The sequence below is a fragment of the Sorex fumeus genome, unplaced genomic scaffold (genome assembly GCF_029834395.1).
Source record: "Sorex fumeus unplaced genomic scaffold, SorFum_2.1 ptg000079l, whole genome shotgun sequence".
NCBI lineage: Eukaryota > Metazoa > Chordata > Mammalia > Eulipotyphla > Soricidae > Sorex > Sorex fumeus.
Genome location: NW_026606136.1, coordinates 3,649,567 through 3,671,643, shown reverse-complemented (window position 1 = coordinate 3,671,643; position 22,077 = coordinate 3,649,567). Strand labels below are relative to the sequence as shown.

At 46.8% G+C, this 22,077-nt stretch overlaps 1 protein-coding gene across 1 annotated transcript in view; it reads right to left on the bottom strand.

The window, feature by feature from the left end:
• Positions 1-22,077, bottom strand: part of GLDC (glycine decarboxylase) — a 91,062-nt gene that overhangs the window by 2,139 nt on the left and 66,846 nt on the right. The window contains exons 17-23 of the mRNA XM_056130544.1: positions 21,328-21,453; positions 19,577-19,726; positions 17,909-18,021; positions 15,238-15,379; positions 11,506-11,617; positions 3,829-3,924; positions 3,136-3,308 (exon numbers count right to left, since the gene is read on the bottom strand). Coding sequence (XP_055986519.1) covers positions 3,136-3,308; positions 3,829-3,924; positions 11,506-11,617; positions 15,238-15,379; positions 17,909-18,021; positions 19,577-19,726; positions 21,328-21,453 — 912 coding nt within the window. The remainder of the gene's footprint in view (positions 1-3,135; positions 3,309-3,828; positions 3,925-11,505; positions 11,618-15,237; positions 15,380-17,908; positions 18,022-19,576; positions 19,727-21,327; positions 21,454-22,077) is intronic.

Genomic DNA, 22,077 nt, shown 5'->3' with positions numbered 1-22,077 from the left:
TTTATTTTTTTTTTTATTAGTGAAACACCATGAGGTACAGTTGTAGACTTACAAATTTTCGTGCTTGGGTTTCTGTTGTACAATGTACAATGTGCCCATCCCTCTACCAGTGCCCATTCTCCACTTCCACTAATCCCAGTATCCCTCCCACCCCCCTCACCCCCCACATCCCACCCTGCCTCTGTGGGAGGGCATTCCCTTTTGTTCTCTCTCTCCTTTTGGGTGCTGTGGCCTGCAAAAGAGGCATCGAGTGGCAATTATGTTCGGTCTAGAGTCTACTTTCAGCATGCTTCTCCCATCCTGGGGGGATCTGGGGGGATCCTCCCAATACCTCCCAATACTCCCCACTTGGTGCTCCCTTCTACATCTGGGCTGCCTTTACCCCTAGAGTGTGAAGCTGGCCTCCAAGCCATGGAGTAAATCTCCTGGTATTTATCTCGGCTATTCTTGGGTGTTGGTCTCCTATTTTGTTACTTTATATTCCCCAGATGAATGCAATCTTTCTATGTCTGTCCCTCTCTTTCTGCTCATTTCACTTAGCATGATATTTTCCATGTAGTACCACTTGTATGTGAATTTCATGACTTCATCTTTTCTGACAGCTACATAGTATTCCATTGTGCAGATGTGCCAAAGTTTCTTTAACCAGTCATCTGTTCCCGGGCACTCGGGTTTTTTCCAGATTCTGGCTATTGTAAACAGTGCTGCAATGAACAAACAACTGCAGATGTCGCTTTGACTATACTTTTTTGCCTCTTCGGGGTATATTCCCAGGAGTGTTAACCATTCTCATTTTAACAAACAGCACAGTATTTGGTTTGACACATTTGTAAACTATAACATTCTACCAATATTATTTTCCATTTTGTAACTGCTTTAGGTTCTTTAAATATCTATTGCCATCTTAACAATAGCGTTCAATCACGGCTGGAGTGGTAGTATAGCAGGTAGAGCATCTGTCTTGCACATGCCCAAGTTCATTTTCTGGCATCCCCTATGGTTCCCTGAGCATCGCCAGGATTAAGTCCTGAGCATCACCAGGTGTTGCCCCCCATCCCCATCCAAATCCCCCAAAAAGAATAGCCTAAATTTGGAGGAAATCAGCATATCCAGAGAAAAGAGAATGATATTAGTAATCAACAATTGAGTTCTCTTTCTCCATTGCCCTGCCAGACTCAGCAGCCCGTTTAAGCAAGGCATCTCTCTTCTCTGCCTGCCATTGACCCTGCCATTCTGCCTTCAGCTAGTTTTATTACTAGCCTGAGCTTCCCCAGACATCTCAGACTTGTTTTCTGCCCTGTAACCATGACAACACAATCAAAGTCTTCATGATATTCTTGGTCCTGGCATCATTACGTCTGGATCTAATGAGAAAACTTAACCCTCTAACCAGATATTACAACATTCAGGCCAAGTACCAATTCAGTTCTTTCAAGAAATAATTGCTCTGATTCAGTGATTCACAATTTCTACAGTAAATACACAGACTTTCCCAACTCGACCATCTTTTAGCTTCCGTTCTTTTGGCAATCAGTTCAATGTAGTATATGGGGTGGACATCTCTCTATAGCTAGGAATTATCATATTTTTTTAAAGGGTGGGGATGCTAAAGGGATAGTACAGTGGGTAAAGCATTTCCTTTGCATGCTGCCAACCCGAGTTCAATCCCCAGAACCCCGTATGGTTGCCCAAGTCTTGCCAGGAGTGATCCCTGAGCATTGCCAAGCACCCCCCCCCCCACCCCTGAAAAAAAGGATGGGAATTAGAGAGAGAGATAATACAGGGGTTAAGGCTCTTGCTTTACATGCGGCCAAACCTGGTTCAATCTCCAACATCACATATGGTCCCCCAAACACCAGGGATCAGCCCCCTGGGTGCCCAAAGACAGGGACATTAAACATCTACAGAAATCTATAAAAAATGTCTATAACCTAGGCACCCTGAAAATTACTCATTAAAGTAGGAAGTATACAGGGAAAGTGAGACCAAGAGCTGGTGCCAGGCTGATGTAATCCTGATAGTCCACTGTCTGGACCCCATACACTTAATACTCTTAATAAATGAGTGTAGGGGCTGGAGCAATAGTACAGTGGGTAGGGCGTTTGCCTTGCACGCGGCTGACCCGGGTTTGATTTCCAGCATCCCATATGGTCCCCCGAGCATGCCAGAAGTAATTCCTGAGTGCAGAGCCAGGAATAAACCCTGAGCATCGCAGGGTGTGACCCAAAAAGCAAAATAAATGGAGTATATACTATACTCATATATATATCATGGTCACGGTCCTCCTGTTGTTCATCGATTTGCTTGAGTGGGCCCAGTAATGTCTCCATTGTGACAACTTGTTTCTGTGTTTGGCATATCGAATACATCATGGGTAGCTTGCCAGGCTCTGCCGACATATTATATACATATTATATATTATATACACACATATATATATATTATGTACTAATTGGACTGGAGCGATAGCACAGTGGGTAGGGCGTTTACCTTGCACGCAGCCAACATGGCCAACCTGAGTTCCATTCCTCTGCCCCTCTTGGAGAGCCCGGCAAGCTACCGAGAGTATCTTGCTCGCAGGGTAAAGCCTGGCAAGCTACCCGTGACGTATTCAATATGCCAAACACAGTAACAACAAGTCTCACAATTTGTTGTGAGATGTTACTGGTGCCCGCTCGAGCTAATCGATGAACAGTGGAAGGACAGTGCTACAGTGTTATGTACTAATTCACTTTCACTGTCCTCCCGTTGTTCATCAATTTGTTCAAGCGGGCCCAGTAACGTCTGCATTGTGACACTTGTTACTGTGTTTGGCATATCAAATACGTCATGGATAGCTTGTCAGGCTTTGCTGTGCGGGCAAGATACTCTCGGTAGCTTGCCGGGCTCTCCAAGAGGGGTGGAGGAATCGAACCTGGGTCAGCCAGGTCAGCCGTGTGCAAGGCAAAAGCTCTACCCACTATACTATTGCTCCAACCTAATAACTCCTGATATGTAGACCAAAAAGAGTCAACCTTTTGTATAATAAATGTGCTTATCCTAGGGAGAACTCCAACATCTGATGAGTGTAGGGGTTGTGGCACACCAGTCAGACACCAGAATATGCTGGAAGAAGTCCTGCTACTGCCTACAGACCTTCAGAGGATTGACCCTAGGGTCAATACGCCCTTCCTCGATGTCTGAGATTTCCTGCCGAATGCTGATCATGGCATCACAGAATCGATCCAGCTCTGCCTTGTCTTCTGACTCCGTGGGTTCAACCATGAGAGTCCCTGCCACGGGCCAGGACATGGTAGGGGCATGAAATCCTGCAAGGGAAATGGAATACAGTGTCATTCATGTTGTCCTCCCTGGTGTGGAAGGAGAGACCCTCCCTATCCTACACTGGATGAATCTGAAAATTTCTGTTTCTATTTGGAGATTGAGCTCAGCACCGTTTGTGGGAGAGAAACTGAGGAAATCTAACATTCAACAATAGACACGTGGTTCCTAAATGCCAGAGCAAAACCCATTTGCTTTGGGAATGTTTTATTTTACTAACTTATAGACTCCCCCACCCCCGCCTACCCCCCTCTACGCCCGGCTCCTGATTGATTCCAGGTACATGATTCAGTATCTAGAGGCAGCAACAATGCAGTCAAAAAGGCAAGTGCTTTCTGTTACTCTTTAACATTGCCGAGAATCCTGGGCTCTCTGTGTAACCTGTGGTGCAGTTTTTCTCTGGTGGCTGGACATTCAGTTTATGCCTCCAGTGTCTCGGCCCAAGGGGCCAAAGAGTGTCCCAAAGCCAAGTCTCCACCCACATACCACACTCTCCACGTCACTCACCATAATCCTGAAGTCTCTTGGCCACATCCACAGCCTCAATATTTGCAGACTTTTTGAAGGGTCTTGTGTCCAAAATAAACTCATGAGCCACATAACCTGTTTAGGGAAATTGTTTCAACACAAAATCAGTATCAGCTTTGTTTTACCCCAACAAATGAGTAAAAAAGCCCAGGCTTTTTAGACCTACCAATGAGGAACAAAAAGGACCAAGAGCGTGTGGTAAGTTTAGAGTTGGCAATCAAGACTTTAGCTGTTCTTAATAAAAATAAAAACTGAGAGCCAGTGTGACCAATCCTTAGCACCACACACCCAAGGAGCCAGAACGCTGACGGGAGGAGGAACTTGAGTGCCAAGGAACTGCTGAAATGTCATCTAGGCCCTTACAGAAAAGACTTCTAGAAATAAAGATATTTTGACATTTCAGCAGCTTCACAACCATCACCGCCCCCAGCATCAATTCAGTTTTTCCCTATGTATATGTAAATAGTACAAAACATACATCCATCAGACACTTTCAATTCTATGTGATGCTTCAAAAAGAATTCTTTTGGATTTTTTTTTTTTTTTTGCTTTTGCTTCAGGGTTCTGAGAATAAGACATTGATGGCGCAGGGCGAGAGACAGAGCTTAAAGGGTCGATGTAAATGGTAGGAAATAACCACGAGAGTGTGTGTGGGGCTGAGGGTAGGTGAGATGGAGAAGAGACCACGATGACAATAATAGCTGGGAATGATCACGCTGGACAGGATCTGAGTGTTAAGTCAGTAAGGGATAGTCTTGATAACCTTTCAGTATTAATACTATAAACCACAATGCCGGGAGAGGGAGGGAGGGAGGGAGGGAGGAAGAGAGAGAGAGAGAGAGAGAGAGAGAGAGAAGAAAATTGCAAAGGTGGATGTTGTAACACCGTATGGGTGAAATCTAATCATGAACAGCTTTGTAATGGTCTACCTCACAATGATTCACTAAGAAAGTTTAAAAAATAAATAGATAAATAAAGGGCCGAGTGCAGCTTTGCAAGCAGGAGGCGGGTCCATTTCCAGTATAACGTGGCCAGGAGCAGCTCCAAGCACAGCAGTGGGAGGGGGAGAAATATAGTTCCTAAGCATCCCTCCCAGGTGCGACCCCCCAAAACAAACAAAAGCAGACCATGCAACAAACCACACATAAAAAGGCGTATGCGTGTGTGGGGGTGGGGGGTGGGGTGTCAGTCTGGTCTAAACTGCCTCCCAGAGGATCACCATTGCCATAGAAAACACTACTGACCCCCACCCACCATCAAGAACAAAACACCAAGTGTGCATCCGTGAGATGCTAATGGACGGCTTCTGTTTATCCCACTTCCCTGACTGAGCAAACAAGGGATCTGCCACCGGGCACATAGCGGAGGAGACAAAGCTGCCGGGCACAGCTCAGCGTGGTCGCTCGTCCTTCTGCGGCCCTCCAGGAGGGTGTGTGCACTTGTGAATAACACGAAAAGGCAGGCTTTGTTTGGCAAAGCATGAGACGACAATGCCGCTGCATTATTTAATAGCGTGTTTTCTAGCAATGATGGAGCATAAACGCAAAAGAACTTGGATTGGAAAGTAAAATATTATATCCACAGTCACATCAGCTTAAAAGGAAACACACGAAACACAGTACTGCCCACAGTGTTGTGACCTAGGAGAATCTTTAAGGGGAAATTATGAAATTAATATTCAAACTCATTGAGGTTTCTCGGGAGTTCAAGATGCCGCTCTGCTTAACGTTCATTGATTTAAAGAAGGCCTTTGATTCTGTTGAGACGGAAGCGGTCATTGAAGCCCTAGTCAGTCAGGGCATTCAAGCCCAATACATCAGGATCCTCCGTGAGCTGTATTGCGGATTCACTACCAGGATCTCACCATTCTACAAAGAAGTGATCGTTGATGTCAAGAGAGGGGTGCGGCAGGGTGATACCATTTCACCAAAACTCTTCAGTGCCACCCTCGAGAACATCATGCGACGACTGGAATGGGAAGGAATGGGAGTGAAGATAGATGGTCGGCAACTACACCACCTCTGCTTTGCTGATGACATTGTTTTAATAACACCAAACATCAGCCAAGCGGCACAAATGCTGGCCGACTTTGACCAGATTCACTAAGAAAGTTTAAAAAATAAATAGATAAATAAAGGGCCGTGAGTGTGGAAAGGTAGGACTACAGCTGAATCTTACGAAGACAATGTTTATGAGAAACAGCCTTGTTCCTGACGCCCCATTCGCTCTCAATGGAACGACCATCTCCGAATGCAACAGCTATGTGTACCTAGGTCGAGAGGTCAACATGACAAATGACCTGGCACCCGAGCTGCGCAGGAGGAAGAGAGCGGCTTGGAACGCCTTCAAGAACGTCGAAGAAATAGCTAAGAGGACGAAGAACCTCCGGCTCCGGGCACATCTCTTTGATTCCACTGTTCTTCCTGCATTAACATATGCCTCAGAAACCTGGGCCCTACGCAAACAAGATGAGAACGCCATTCAGGTCTCCCAAAGAATAGAAAGAGCTATGCTTGGAATATCACGTTTCACTCAAATGAGAGAACGAATCCGGAGTTCTGACATCCGTCGACGATCAAGGATCAGGGACGCTGTCTCATTTGCCAAGGTGTCGAAAATCAGATGGGCTGGTCACGTAATGAGATTTAAAGACGACCGTTGGACTAGAGCTGTTACTGATTGGATTCCACGGGATGTCAAGAGACCGCGTGGCCGCCCACCTACCAGATGGTCAGACTTCTTTGTCAAGGTCATGAACGATCGGTTTGAGGCCCTCCATGTTCCCGGAGCGAAGAGATGCCATTGGGCTACACTAGCACGCGACAGGGACAAATGGAGACGTTACTGGCGCCCGCTCGAGCAAATCGACGACTAACGGGAAGTTAAGTGATTAAGTGATTAATATTCATAACCACATTAACTGTTAAATCTGAGAATGCCCAAGTATGCCACCCCACGTTGGGGGCGCGACTTGAACCAGTTACCTTTCTTCTCTGAGCCTCTAGCAGACATGCTGAGAATTTGGAGGGGGTTGGGGGGTGGACACAAGAAAAATGGCATTGAAGCCCAGGGCCTGAGAGGAGGGGAGGGAGGGGAGAGGAGGAAGACGGGCAGGAGAGAGTAGTTCCCCCACCTCAGACCTCAGGGCCTGCTGAGCAGAGGGGCAGGGCCTGAGAAAGGCCTTCAAGCCCAGCCCAGCGCCGGCCCCGCAACACAACCGAGGGCCTGGGAAGCGCCCCATTCCGAAATGAAGTGCAGATGTGAGTCTCCACAGCCGCATTCTTGAGTGTGTGAAAGTCGCTACAGCCGCATTTGCTGTCCACTCTGAAAGGAGTGTCATATAGACTCCTGCCTGTTGGAGACCGATGCCCAAAATGTTTGTGTTTGTTTCTAAAGAGCCAAGATAGATGGACCCTCACGGACACAGGGTGTGTCCAGGCAGTTGGAAGCGGACATTGTAAGCTGAGCCGGGCATGTCCAAAGCTTCGCTGTCCTGCTTTTCCCACCACAACAAAGAGGGCCCGCAGCTGAGTCTGAGAAGGGAGCAAATCCGGCCCAGCCCTGATCCATCCCCACAACCACACCCCAGCCCTACTCCCCAGGCCCGAGTACTGACTGACCCACCAGACCGTCACAACTGGCTGAGAATTCCTGCCAGTAGACCCTGGACCTCCAGAGCACTGTATGGGAAGTCTCCCCCCACTCCAATGGGGGAAAAAAGCAAAAAACCAACAGAAAGGAGCAATGAGAAAGGAGAGGGCAGGGGTGGAATGATGGAAAAGCAAATGAAAGATCTGAGCTTGAAAACTCATCCCTCCCCACCCCCACATGGCATTTTTTTTCTGGGGCTGAATCTCCAGCTTCCTGTAACTGTTTGAGAACAGGGACCAGCCGGGCCTTGTTTGTCTCACACATTCTCAGGGGCTGCTGAGAAAGAAAGGGGACTCATTAGCTAATGGCTTGAATTCAGTCAAGTTTGGTTGCAATGCAGGGCCCGTGACTAAGAATCAAAACGCCTGCTTCCGTGGGATGAGACCTGGGACTTGTGGGCCTCAGAAAGGTTCCTACCAAGCCAGGACATGGAAGTTCAGTTCCAGAGGTGCACATCTATCCATAAAGAACACTGGGAAACCTCCTTAGAGACAGGGACTTCCAGACAGAATTGGATACGGCTGAAGACAAAAAGGAATGCAGGCATCTAAGCAATGAAAACATGAACGAAACAGGATGCCACATGGTACAGACTGATTTACATTGAGATCGCACAGTGGACTTGACCTTCCAGAAGAATGAACACCTGCAGGCTTATTTTTAATCCCTTGTTTAAGGGCCATACCTGGCATGGTGCTCAGGGATCATTCCTGGCAGGTTCAGGGGATCATATGGGGTGCTAAGGCTTGAGCCAGGTTGACCAAGTACCAGGCAAGTGCTCTCCTTACTGTACTATTGCTCCAGCCCCCTAGGTGAAACTATCTTCTCACCCTCCTCCCCCAAAAAAACCCTCAGAGTCAGGAGTAACCCCTGGGCACCACCTGATGCAGAGCCCCTGGGGTGGGGAGGGGATTATTGAGGGCTGGGGAGATGCTCAAAGGCCTGTAGTATATGCTCTGAAGGCGAGAGGCCTGCATATGCTGCCCCGCATGGAGTGATCCATGAGCACTGCAGGGTGAGGGTATCCCCTCCAACCAAGTCTCATCTAGAGTCAGGAATAAGGCTCAGCAGTAGAAATGAAAGACACACCTCAAGTCCTTCTGAATTAGATCCCTGGGAACATTCAAACAACACCCCCCACACCCCATGCACCCCCCAAAATCAACTGGGGTTGGAGAGATAATCCGGGGGTTAAGGAGTTTGCCTCATATGTTAACCTAGTCTGGTCCCCTGGGAATTGCCAGAGATGGCCCTGGAGAAGACCCAAATAACACTGGGTGAGTTCTGGTGGTCACTGGAAGCTCAGGGGCTTTGCATAGGACCATTAACCACTTGGGAAACAGCCCCTCCCCTATCTTACCTCTTACCTAAAATAATCCCTTCATCGAACCTAATCATTACTGTTCCTCCTCCCTTCCCTCCCCACTGCCCTCCACCAGTTTGCTTGTCACTTCTCTGCTTTGCAAAAACCAAGCTCAAGAGAGAGAACAAAAGGGAATGCCCTGCCACAGAGGCAGGGTGGGCTGGGGGGCATGGGGGGTGGGAGGGATACTGGGATCCATGGTGGTGGGAAATGGACACTGGTGGAGGGATGGGTATTTGATCATTGTATAATTGAAACCCAAGCACAAAAATTTGTAAGTCTACAACTGTATCTCATGGTGTCTCACTAATAAAAATTTAAAAAAAAAAAAAAACAAGCTCAATTGTTCAGCTAATGTTTTCAAGTCTCAACGAAGTGGTTTGTGAAGACAAGCCTGGAGTTCATTAAACTGATTGCCTCATAGTCATCTCTAATTCCACAGGCCTGAAACAAGTAAATGTGATTAAGAGGAATAACAGCCTTCTAATATTGGCCTTAGAAATTAGGGAGCATAATGTGTTTATTAAGAACATGTCAACTGAGAACTGGCCTTTAATAGGAAGCGCATCACTGTAGGAAGAGTAGAGAGATAGGACGAGGGTGGGGACACTGGGACATGGTGGAGGCGCGTTGACCCTGGTGGAGGTCATGGTGTCCTTTTAGGGGTCCTTTTTTAGAGGTCCCAAAATACTAAGCCTCAAGTGATACAATGAATGTGTTTAGTAGACCAAGCATGACACAACTTTTTGTTTTATGAAGTCTAGGATTAGGTAATAAAGTGGGATTGGGTCATAAAGTCTGTACTCACCAATTTATGCTTGGGATGGGAAATACGAGTCATCATTTAATTCTGGGGAAAAGTGTCAAAACAAATGGAAACTTCATCCATCTTTCATCCATCTTTTAGTGCTCAGAATTCCTTAGCATGGGCCTAGAATTTTAGTGCTGAGTATATGGCAGTCTCCAGAGGAACATGCTCCATCTACCCTCCTCTATTCTGGAGAGAATCAGACTGGCTGGAGTGATGGTACAGTGAGTAGGACACTTGCTCTGCATGTGACCAACTCTGATTCAATCCCTGGTACTGAATAGAGTTCCCTGAATTCCTCCAGGAGTTATCCCTGAGCACAGAGCTAGAAGTAAGCCACGAGTACCAAGGGGTATGGACCATTAGATAGATAGATAGATAGATAGATACCCAAGGGGGGGGGGTGGGAGACACCCCACAGTGCCAAGAATAGAACCCAGGGATTCTACGTGCAAAGTGTGAGCTGCGGTCTTGCGTGACTGTTTCTAGATCTTTCTCCAGAGCCTTTCAAGACTGCCCCCACCCCAGATATATTCAGTGGAATACTATGCAGCTGCAAGAAATGATGAAATCATGTCATGCAACGTGCTGCAATGTGCTTGGAACTGGAAGATATCATGTTCAGCGAAGTAAACCAGAAAAAGACAATCACACGATGATCTCACTTATCTGTGGTACATAGAATACTGGATGAGAAAATGCATTGTAGTAAAGAGGGAATGCCTAGATCACCCTTGATCCCAGTGCTTAGAGATGAGAATGACAGAGAAAGAAAGAAATCAAGGGGGATGAAGAGATTGGAAAGCAATGGGTGAACAGGCATCAGGGCTTCATTTGTACTGTGGTGGAACAACGATATATACAAAACTGAGACTTTCAACAAAAATGAAAATCTGAGATCTAAGTTGCAACCACTGAAATTTTGTATTGTGCCTGTCAAGTTGACAGGCGGGTTGGGGGATAGAGAGGAAAATTGAAACTGGCAGTGGGACTGGTGTTGAAATATTATATGTCTAAAACTCAACTATCTATAACTTCGTAAATCACAGTTCTTTAATTAAAAAAATAATAAAACAATCACTAACATGAAAAAAAAATGGACACCACCATCACACACCCGTGCTCCCCCCCCACCCACCCACCCCAAGCCATACTAGCTCTCCTGCCTCATCCTCCTTTGCTTCCTCTTCTCCCAGCTCCATCCTTCAACCCAGCCAACTCCAGACACCCTCATGCTCCTTTCTGACTCGCTCCATATCTGTGTTTACTAGCATTTTGGGCACACTTTTCTCTAGGCTCACCTCAGATGGCTCCTCCCCCAAAAAGACTCTGCGACTCCTTCACATGCCTGGATGACTCTATGCACGGGACATCCCCACAACACTGAGTTGAGTGGTTTGGGGTGTTTATGGGCACATGACTCAGTGGTGTCGGATCCATGTGAGCCTTGGGCCATGCTAACTCAGGATCTCACAAACTGCCCATTAAAGTTAATTCCATAAATAACTTTTTCCTGTTTGTAGTACAAAACAGAAGCTTCGCACCACTTCAAAGATAAAAAGTGGTAGATGTCTCAAAATCAAATCTACTGGGTCAAAATTTTGGTTAATACAAAAAGTGAAGTGGGGGGCCAGAGTGGTAGCACAGCAGGTAGAGCACTTATTTCGCACGTGGCCAACCCAGATATGCTCTCCCAGCACCCCATATGGTCCCCAGAGCACTGCCAGGTGTGATTCCTGAGTGCAGAGCCAGGAGTAACCCCTGAGCACCACCAGGTGTGGCACAAACAAACAAACAAAGAGTGAAGTGATGGAAGACTTATACTGATACTTACCTCTTGCACCTCTAAAAAGGATTCGGTAGTGTTTTTCTAACCTCTTGGCCATGTAATTGGCATTTAATATAGCCACTTCTGTGGCCTGCTTAAGGCCCTTGCCCCCCATCATCTGCGAGAGAGAGAAAGAGAGACATCGGCTGTAAAACAATTCACCCCAATTGCTCACCCATCATAGCCACTCGAAGAGGAACCCCATCCACAACAGGAAGTGAGCCCACCACCACCATACAGACTGCAGATGACTCAAAAACCCAAACAAGGACATCTTCCAATGCTCTCTGGAACTGGAAGGACCTCATTACATGTTTCTTGTACCACTAATTTTACATTTCTTATTGTCTTAACAAATTCCAAAACAGGGCGAATTGCTGACTATTGCATATCTAAATAGGAAAAGGGATCATTCTTGGAACTATTCTACACATATTTTGAAGGGTTTTTTGGTTTTTTTTTTTTTTTTTGCTTACTTGCTTACTACGAATCTGGGGTTTGGCTTTGTTCTGTTACCGTTGCCAGGAATCTCATGGGATCTTGGCCAGAACCCGCCACTCGGTCCCGGTCCTTTTGGAATGATTCACCTTCCAACTGTCCTAATCAAAGCCATTTATGTTCCAATGCAAATTCCCTTTTTATTGTTCTCTGGTGGGAATAAGCCCCTATGATCATATGAGTTAAATGTCATCACCAGCAAAGAGCATAAATCAAAGTTGCATCCACTTTATTTCTCCCCCAGAATTCCTCATGAATGATTGAGGCCATGACAAATACATAATTACTGCAATGCAGTGAGAACACACCAAATAGACCTCAGACACCCAAGTCCCAAGGAGAGGAAATCTTGTGTCTGTGTGATAGAAGCAGAGTTTGTAAGAAAGAACTCTTGAGTAGAAACTTAAAGGAGGATAGAGCAGAGACAGGTAGAAAGAAAGGGGAAAAACTTTCTCCAAGGCAGATAGGGTCCCCTTTGTTGTCAGGTGGGTTGTGACTCTTGCTCATAAGCTTTGACCCTTTATGCTAGGAAGCACCTGGGATTCACCCCCAGCTGCTGGTACTAAGCAGCTTGATGGTTTAAACTGTGTCCCGTGTGCTGAATCTGAACTCCCTATGAGGGAGGGTAGGCATACAAGTTGTAGAAAAATTCTATAAATCCTCTAAGGATTTTGTGAGAATAATGAGTATCTTTCTTGTTTTCTTCTCAGGGCCTGTATGTAGGCACTCACTGAGCTATATTCCCAACCTTTATTTCATTTTTTAAAAAAATCTGGGGGACCAGAGATAGTACAGGAGTTAGGGTGCTTGCCTTGCATGTGGCTGCCTGAATTCAGTCCCTAGCCCCATATGGTCCTCTGAACACCGCCCCCTCTCCCTGCCCAGGAGTGATTCCTGCACACAGAGCTAAGTATATTCTGAAAATGTTTTTAATAATTGTTTTTTCCAGTGTTGGGGCCACAACAGCGGTGGTCAGGGCTTACTCCTGAATCAGGATTTAGGGGTCACTCCTGAGTGCCTGGGGTTGGGACAGACCATATGTTGATATGTGTGGCTGGGATCAAACAGAGCCACTGGACTATCTCTCCACTTCATTTCATTTTTACTGAGGCCCTGGGCCAGAGAGAGAGGGCTAAGATGCTTGCCTTCCATGCTGCTGACTGACCTGATTCCTAGCACCACTGAGAATAACCTCCAACATGACCAGGTGTGATGCCAATCACTCCTCTCCAAAAAGTAAACGTGATAAAGTGAAAATTTAAACTAAGGCTCTATCTACACCGTGCCATACAGAAAACCCCATCTGGTGCATTGATTCTCTCAAAGTGGAAACTTTTACTTTCAACCCAAATATGCTCTTAACGAATAACATCTGCTCACAGTGCCTAAAAACCCAAAGGGAACTAGGAATAAGATTCGATATACAGTGCCCCAAAACAGATAAAGAATGGATAAAGAAACTATGGCACATCTGCACAATGGAATACTATGAAGCTATTAGGAAAAATGAAGTCATGAAATTTGCCTATAAATGGATGGACATGCTGAGTGAAATGAGTCAGAAGGAGAGGACAGATATAGAATGACTACATTCATTTGTGATATATATATAGGTAAAGGTAAAGGCCCTCCCGTTGTTCATCGATTTGCTCAAGTGGGCCCAGTAACGTCTCCATTGGAGACTGTTGTTACTGTGTCTGGCATATCGAATACGTCACGGGGAGCTTGCCAGGCTCTGCCGTGTGGGCAAGATACTCTCGGTAGCTTGCCGGGCTCTCCGAGAGGGGCGGAGGAATCGAACTCGGGTTGGCCATGTTGGCTGCGTGCAAGGCAAACGCCCCACCGCTGTGCTATTTAAAAATATCCAAGGCCAGTATGACAACAATAGTTGGAAATGATCACACAAGGACTGAGTGTTAAAAATAGGTAAAGAAATATACATGATAACCTTTCAGTATCTGTATTACAAACCACAGTGCCCAAAAGGAGGGAGAGAGGGAGGGAAGGAACAAGGAGGGAGGGAGGGAGGGAGGGAGGGAGGGAAAGAGAGAGAGAGAAAGAGAGAGGTGCCTTCCATAGAGACAGGCTGAGTGTGGGGTGATGGGAGGGAAACTGGGGATATTGGTGCTGGCAAATGTACACTGGTGTAGGGGTGAGTGTTGGAACACTGTATGACTGAAACCTAATCATAAACAGCTTCGTAAGAGTCACAGTGATTCAATTAAAAAAAAAATCTATCTAAAGAAAAGCTTCTATTTACAAAGAAGCAGCCCTTTATTGTATTTGTTTTTGTTACTACTTCTTGCAAAACAATGCATATAATTTTTAAGAGCAGGTTTTGGTCTCTGAGGCCGAGAGTATTTGTTCCAGCTTCCCGGAAAGTTTTCATTCCTAATCATCAACCCTGTATTGTTCCAGACTCAGAGCCAGCCCCGAGAGCCTGCACTGAGCTCTGCAGAGCCCAGCTTCGGCGGCGTCGGCTTGCACCAGCAGCCACCTTTGTTTAAGAGGGAGATTGTTCAGGAAGGCCGCTAATTAGCAGCTAAAAAAAAAACCCCGCATTCCTCTCCGCTGCACAGGCCCATCAGGCCCAGAGCTAGCCAGACAGGCCAGTTTGAATAAGAACTGTGTAGAATAAACTCTGGCCCCATTGGCTCTTTAGAGAAACACAAAGGAAGGAAGCGCATTCTCTGACACAGTCTAAACGCCCATGAGAATACAGCTCCTGGGCTGAAAGCATGAAAAGCTTCAGGAGCTCAGCCCACAAGCAAACACCCCCGACTTTTTATCTGATCCTCCAGGCCCCCAAGAAATAGAAAGTGGAGCAAGATGGACTCCAAAAATGCAACACAAGCGCTCAACTAAGAGGAATGATTAGTGTAGGCCCTGGATTTCACTTATAAGGGCCGTGGAAATCAAATCCTACAGGAAACCGAATGACGTGGCTGGAACATCTCGATGACTCATGGGCTTGATCTCTGTCTGGAAAAAAATCTATCTGGCGGGTCCACTTTCTTATGTGAAACCCACAATGAGACCCCAAAGGAAACAGCCTAACAAAGCAGCAATGAGAAGAAAACGAATTTCAGCTGCACACAGGAAGGTGGTTCCACCCAGCCATCGGCAGTCCTCCCTGGGGTTTCTTCTCTTTGAAGCCAACAAGGCGGGCTGCAACCTTGATGCCTCCCTGCCGGCCCCCCTGCCCGTTCCCCCCTGCCCTGCCCCTTTCAGAGGCCTCACCTTAATGTACGCCCAGGAGATAGGCAGGATGCAGCTGGAACCCCAGGGGGCGGCACTGACAGTACCCACCGGTCGGGCATCTTCCTTTGGTGTTAATGACATGATGGGATGGTTGGGTAGAAAAGGGGCCAGATGCTTCTTCCTGTATTTTTTTTGTAAGGAAATTGTAAGATGTCAGAAAGATGTATTCACAAACAAAAGACGCATTCACCAACACGGCTGTCACAGCAGCCGCTCTTTCCAGCAGAGGAACTCTGGCTATGCGGTGCAGGTTCTAGAAGGGTTGTTTCTTCACCCTCTCCAGGAGGCGGGGCTGACTGATTGCCCACCAGCACCCCAAGCTCACCCACGCAAGGAGACAGAGGATGTCCCAGAGGCAGGCAGCCATGGATCAACATGCCACGTCGTGGGCTCATCAAAATATGGGGACTTGCCACCCACCCCCAGGAGTGACCCCTCAGCGCAGAGCCAGGAGAAAGCCCTGAGCACAGTCAGGGGTGGCCCCAATACAAAACAAAAAACTGAACATATGTGGGGGCATCCCAGCCCCATAGCCCAATCTCTTTTCCCCAGAATCCAGGGGGATTTATATACTTATATTTATTAAAGCCCCACGGAGTTACTTGTGAACACTGTGATTCACAACTTCCTCTCTCCCCATGGAAGCACTAGGGCACCTCCATTTACTGCAAAATCATCCTCAAAGAGAAAATCAGAAAAGTGCAAGGAGTCCAGGCTCTGGCCACACGTGTTAGCTCAGCTGATACATTGTGGGGAGACAACGCATCATTTTCACACACTGGTTCCACTCTTTTGGCAAAAGTCAAAAGCGATAGCACAGAGGGTAGGGCTTTTGCCTTACATGCAGTGTAAAATGTGGCTCACGGCGGCACGGGAGATTCCTTTGGGCTTGCTTCTGACCTTGAGCTGTAAGGTTAGTGTCTTACTAATTTCAGATGCAGTAGGAATTCCAGCTACAAAGTGTTCAACACCGCACAGCCAATTCATTTTTGGTGAAGGGAGGGATGGTGAGAACATTTAAAAATCCACCTCTCAGAAAATTTCAGTTATACAAAACAGTGTTGGGGGCTGGAGCGATAGCACAGCGGATAGGGTGTTTGTCTTGCACGTGGCCGACCCGGATTTGATTCCCAGCATCCCATATGGTCCCCTGAGCACCGCAAGGGTAATTCCTGAGTGCAGAGCCAGGAGTAACTTCTGTGCATTGCCGGGTGTGACCCAAAAAGCAAAAAAAAAAAACCAACAAAAAAACAAACCCAGTGTTACCAATCCTGTGTTGATGCAGTCATGTTATAGTGAGATTCTCTGATTGTATTCATCTTACAGATGAAAATTAAATAAATAAATGTCACTGTCCACTGTCCTCCCATTGTTCATCGATTTGCTTGAGCAGGTCCAGTAACGTCTCCATTGTGACACTTGTTACTGTGTTTGGCATATCGAATACACCACGGGGAGCTTGCCAGGCTTTGCTGTGCAGGCGAGATACTCTCGGTAGCTTGCCGGGTTCTCCGAGAGGGGAGGAGGAATCGAACTCGGGTCAGCCATGTTGGCCACTTGCAAGGCAAATGCCCTACCCACTGTGCTATCGCTCCAGCCCTAAATAAATAAATAACAGCAACAACAAAGAAAGATGCTTGTTATGTTGGCCAGGGAGCGAGGTCAGCAGGCTGAGATCCTGCAGCCTGTGATCCCTGGAATCAGACATTCCGTCCTCAACCTCAGCACTGCCAGAAGTAGCACCTGGGAATTCACCCGCTAAAAAAACTTTTAGATTAAAAAAGGGGGCGGGGCCCCGCTGGAGCGATAGCACAGAGGGTAGGGCGTTTGCCTTACATGCAGCCAACCCGGGTTCCCAGCATCCCATATGGTCCCCTGAATACCACCAGGAGTATTTCCTGAGTACACAGCCAGGAATAAGCCTTGTGCATCGCCGGGTGTGATCCAAAAAGCCAAAAATAAATTCATTAAAAAAAAAGTTTCGATCCACCAAAGTGGCTAAGATACTTGTTTAGTACAGGGTTGACCCGAGTTTGATACCTGGAATGCCATAAGGTGTCCCAAGTCTGCCAGCAGTGATCCCTGAGCACAGAGCCAGGAGTACGCTCTGAGAAAGCTCCAGGTGGTAGCCCCCAAATAGAAAACAATTTTAAACCTTTTGTCAATCTTTCTACATGCCCTCAACCCCAGAAAACTACTTTTCTACTGAGTCCTTATAGTGTAAGTTAGTGCCATTGTAACTATATCATCTTACTTAAAAAAGAAAGACAGGACTGGAGAGATAGTACAGCAGGTAAGGCACTAAGGTTTAATCCCTGCAACCGGGCGTGGTATCCTGAGCAATTGCCAAATGTTAATGTTCCGGTTCTTATTCATGCTAGTCCTGTGGAAAACCCTGTTGATTGCTCTGTGAATTAACCAGCTCTCTCTAGGCAGGGCTGGGAACTCAGTATAACCACACACTGTGAGTATGGATCCAAGCAGAGCTCTCCACAGACATCCTTGAAAGGCCTTTCTAAGGTTGCACATGCAGCCCTGTAACACGCTGCACAGGAAGATGCACTTCATGCTGGCGGAAGGGCCTGTGTCCCAGGATGGGAACAGCCGGATTGGGGCTGAGCTTTCATACTTGGGATAGTCCAGAACTCACACTCCAATGGGCCCCATGCCGGGGCCGCCTCCTCCGTGGGGGATACAGAAGGTCTTGTGGAGATTGAGGTGCGAGACATCAGACCCAAAGTCTCCAGGACGACAGAGTCCCACCTGCCACAGGGGAAGAAACAAAGGCAAAAGTCAAGAGCCTGTCAGGGGTTCTGGAGTGTTCACAGAAGGCCTCTCGGTACAAGCAAGTTCCACAGCCCCAGCCTGACATCCCATAGGTAGTATGGCTTCTGGTTTCTATAGAAACCGTGGGGGGAGGGGTCATTTCACCTAATTTAGATATCGATTTCAATATTCAGTCCATTCTTAATTACTACTACAAAGAGGCAGTGAGCACTGTACTGAATTCTTGCCCTGTGAGTTTTACCTTCTCTTGGAACAGTAGCTTTTGGACATGCTATGCTTTACCCCTGGTCCAACTGAATATGAAAGGTCAGCCCCAATCCAGTTGTTCCTATGAGGAATACAGACTTCCCACCAGCATGCAGTGTACCCCTGCAGGGCACACCACAGGGACGGGAAGGGCTGCTGTAACCAGCCAACGGTTAACAACAAATGTACCAAACCCAGCAATAGCATTCAGTGGGTGGGCCTATCTGTCATTTTGACATTAAGGCTAATTCTGAAGATGACCAAGGATAAAAATTTCACTTCTGGGGGCCAGAGCAATAGTACAGTGGGTAGGGTGTTTGCCTTCTATGGAGTCAACCAAGTTCAATCCCCGGCATCCCATATGGTTTCCCCAAGCACCTCCAGGAGTAACTCCTGAGCACAGAGCCAGGAGTAACCCCTGAGCATTGCTGGGTGTGACCCCAAAAAAAAAAAAAAGAAATTCACTCTTACTAAAACGATAAACAATTCCTAAACTGCACCTACAAAAGGAAGCAGACAGGAGCAAAGAGCTGCCAAATTCTCCTTGTGTTTATCTATGTTTAGGATAGAAGAGACTAAAAGAGTCTTTTTAAAAAGGCATGGTGTCAGAGTGATAGTTCAGTGGATCGGGTGCTTGCCTTGCAAGAGGCCAACCTGGGTTCAATCCCCCCAATCCCATATGGTTTCCCTAGCACCACTGGGAGTGATCCCTAAGCACAGACACAGGAGCAGACCCTGAACATTGCTGGGTGTGGCCCTCAAACAGAAAACAATGACCAAGAAGTCTGACCAGTCTCAAAGATGATCTCTTCAGTCTTCTCCAAAGGCTCCCCTTAGAGGTGGATATCACACTCTGAATCTCACACTCCCTCACCCTAAGGGCTCCAGGGGATGGACCCCCCAGGAAAGAATTCACCAGCTGTTTCCCAGGAGGAGGCTGAAGCCAGATTACTGAAGATCCAAGACCAGGGGATAGCAAGAAACACTGTTTGCAGATCATGGGTGAGAATTGCTGCAGGGTGTCAGGACCTTGCCTGTGCCGCCTGTGGCATCCAGACAAGACAGGACAGCAGAGGCCTCTCCCTGCTTCTGTCATCGCCTCTCCAACATCATCGCCCCCAGTCCCCCGGGGCCATGAAGGTGAGGTACAGAATTCGAAGTGGGCATTAAGAAAGGCAGCCCCTGCTCTGATTTCACTCTCATGTTTCAAGACAGCCGCCAAGAAGTCAGAGGGGAATGCTTGTTTCTCAGCGGGAAGCAAGGGAGCCGCTCTTGCTCTGCCCACCTGGGCGTTCATGTTGGCCCCGTCCAGGTAGACCTGTCCCCCGTGTTGGTGGATGAGGTCGCACACGTCACTGATGTTCTCTTCAAATACCCCGTTGGTGGAGGGGTATGTGAGCATGATCGCCGCCAGATGCTCCTTGTGTTTATCCACCTGCGGGACCAAGAGGCAGGGGAAAGGTAAGAGAGGAAGCCAAACCCTGGCCTTTCAGCTTAAATGGATCATTTGGATCATTATGGAAGATAAAGTCTGTTTTTTTTTGTGGTTTTTTTTTTTTGCCCCCATTCTTGGAACTGCCCCAGCGCAGCGTCTGATGACAATAGTAGAGGATTCCTATAGTACTTTTAAGTCCATGGTCAAAAGCAAAGACTGGTAGGGCTGGAGCAATAGTACATCAGGTAGGGTGTTTGCCTCGCATGTGGTCGACCCAGGTTCAATTCCCAGCATCCCATATGGTCCCCTGAGCACCGCCAGGAGTAACTCCTGAGTGCAAGCTAGGAGTAACCCCTGTGCATCACCGGGTGTGACCCAAAAAGCCAAAAAAAAAAAAAAAGTCCAAAGACTGGAAGGATTATGGTGGTTTGGGCTCAACTCTGAGGGATTTCCCCCCACTTTGGGTCAAGTCATCTTGATGATCACTTCAGAATTTTTAGTGAGTCATGCATCTTCTTAGGGGCTAATCTCTTCCTGTTCACAATCTGTATGCCCATTGCCCTCCATGCTACTGAAAATTAGAATCCCCACAAGGAGTATACCTGCTCTGATTAAAAACAATAAATTTTTTACAGAAAGGAAATTATTATTTTAACACATATAAAAGGCAGATTCATAGTGTTCTGGCCAGAGTGTCAGAGCAGACTCGTGTGGCAATGGAAACAGAGGAGGGAAGTGGGTCTATCCTTTATTGGAGAGACTTTACAAGGATGACTATTGACCCTGAATATTTGTCGAGCAATGCAAGGGTGGTGAGGAGGATGGGAGCAGCGAGCAGCCTTGTGAATTTTCAGCTTCCCTTTGAAGCTGCTACATGAGTTGACTCGATGCCTAATAACCCCGACAAAATCACATTGCTATTCAGCTGATTTCCTTCCCTTTTAAGATGCAGCCTCCAGTCCACCAGTGGAAGCAGATATGGTTGCTAAGCAACCTCTTCCTGGAGGTTGGGAGGTTAGGAGTGGGGGTTGGTAATTCAGGAAAGACAGTGGAAGCCTGCCCAGCGTGCAGCAGGTAATAGCTGGTAAAGCCACTGACATTTGCTAAATTCTACATTTAGATTCTCATTCCCAACACCAAAATTGAGGGTAACTGCGACTGCCAGTTTGGTTATTAATGTGGGAGGTGGGGGGCGACTGGGCTGAAAGAAGCAAGCAGGTCCTGTGAGGGGGACCATTACCTCTGTCATAAATAATTCATTTGGTTTCTTGCACATGCATGAATTAGAGGATGAGATTTCAGTTTAAAGGAACTTCTTCCTCTTGTTGGTGAAGGAGGAGGTAGATTATGGTTGTATTAATTCTGGACCAAAATCGTGACTATTGCTCTTTATATTTTTCCTACAGAGACAAGTTTTTAAGTTGTTCACCATTTCCCCAGACTCTGTCGGAGAAGGTATTGCAGCCTCTTCATTAGAATGCAGAAGAAGATAACAAATGTTGATCTAAACCATCTTGTGCCCCACCCCCTCCCCACACCACACACACACAGACATGTCTTCCCAGCCCCTATACATTTGTTAAGTAAAAAAATATGGGTACCATGGCCTTGAGGTGAGCTACATCGATGCTTCCATATTTGTCTACCTCCACGGGCTGAATTTTCATGCCTGCCATGTAGGCACTTGCAGGATTGGTCCCATGTGCTGATTTCGGAATGAGGCAAACCTTAGAAAAGCAATAAGAAGAACCACTGAAGAGCAGAAAACAACAACAAAAGAAATCAACTGGAGAGCCAGTGAATTAGTTCAAAATGCTGAGCCCCAAAACTGAATCCCAATACCCCAGGCCTCCCACCTAGCACGCTGGGTATAATCATGGTGGTTCTGAGTACTGCTGGGGAACTCCCTTCCTATCACCCTGCAGGACAAAAACCTAACAAACAAACAAATAAAACACCCAGCTAAACATAATCACAGAGAATTCATTTCTCCACCGCATTTGGAGCACAAATTAATTAAATAGGCGCCATGTGCTTTATTTAAGCTGACCACTAATGCCTTAATATCTGCAGCAATTTAATTCTTTTTGTATGGCAACACAATGTGCAAAAGAGGAGATTGCATTTGAATCCCCCGAATACTATTCCCTAAAGGCCTTCAGAACAAAAACTCCTCTTCCTTATCCCACCAAGAACATTAAAAGTAAGCCTAAACTTATTCCAACTTTGTGTCAGTGAGAACAGATAGCAAAAACATGAGATTGGATGTTAAACTATAGAACCCAAACACACATCACAGCCTCGGTTCTATGCTTCACTTGGTTGAGATCCAGAAGAGATGGTAGATATAA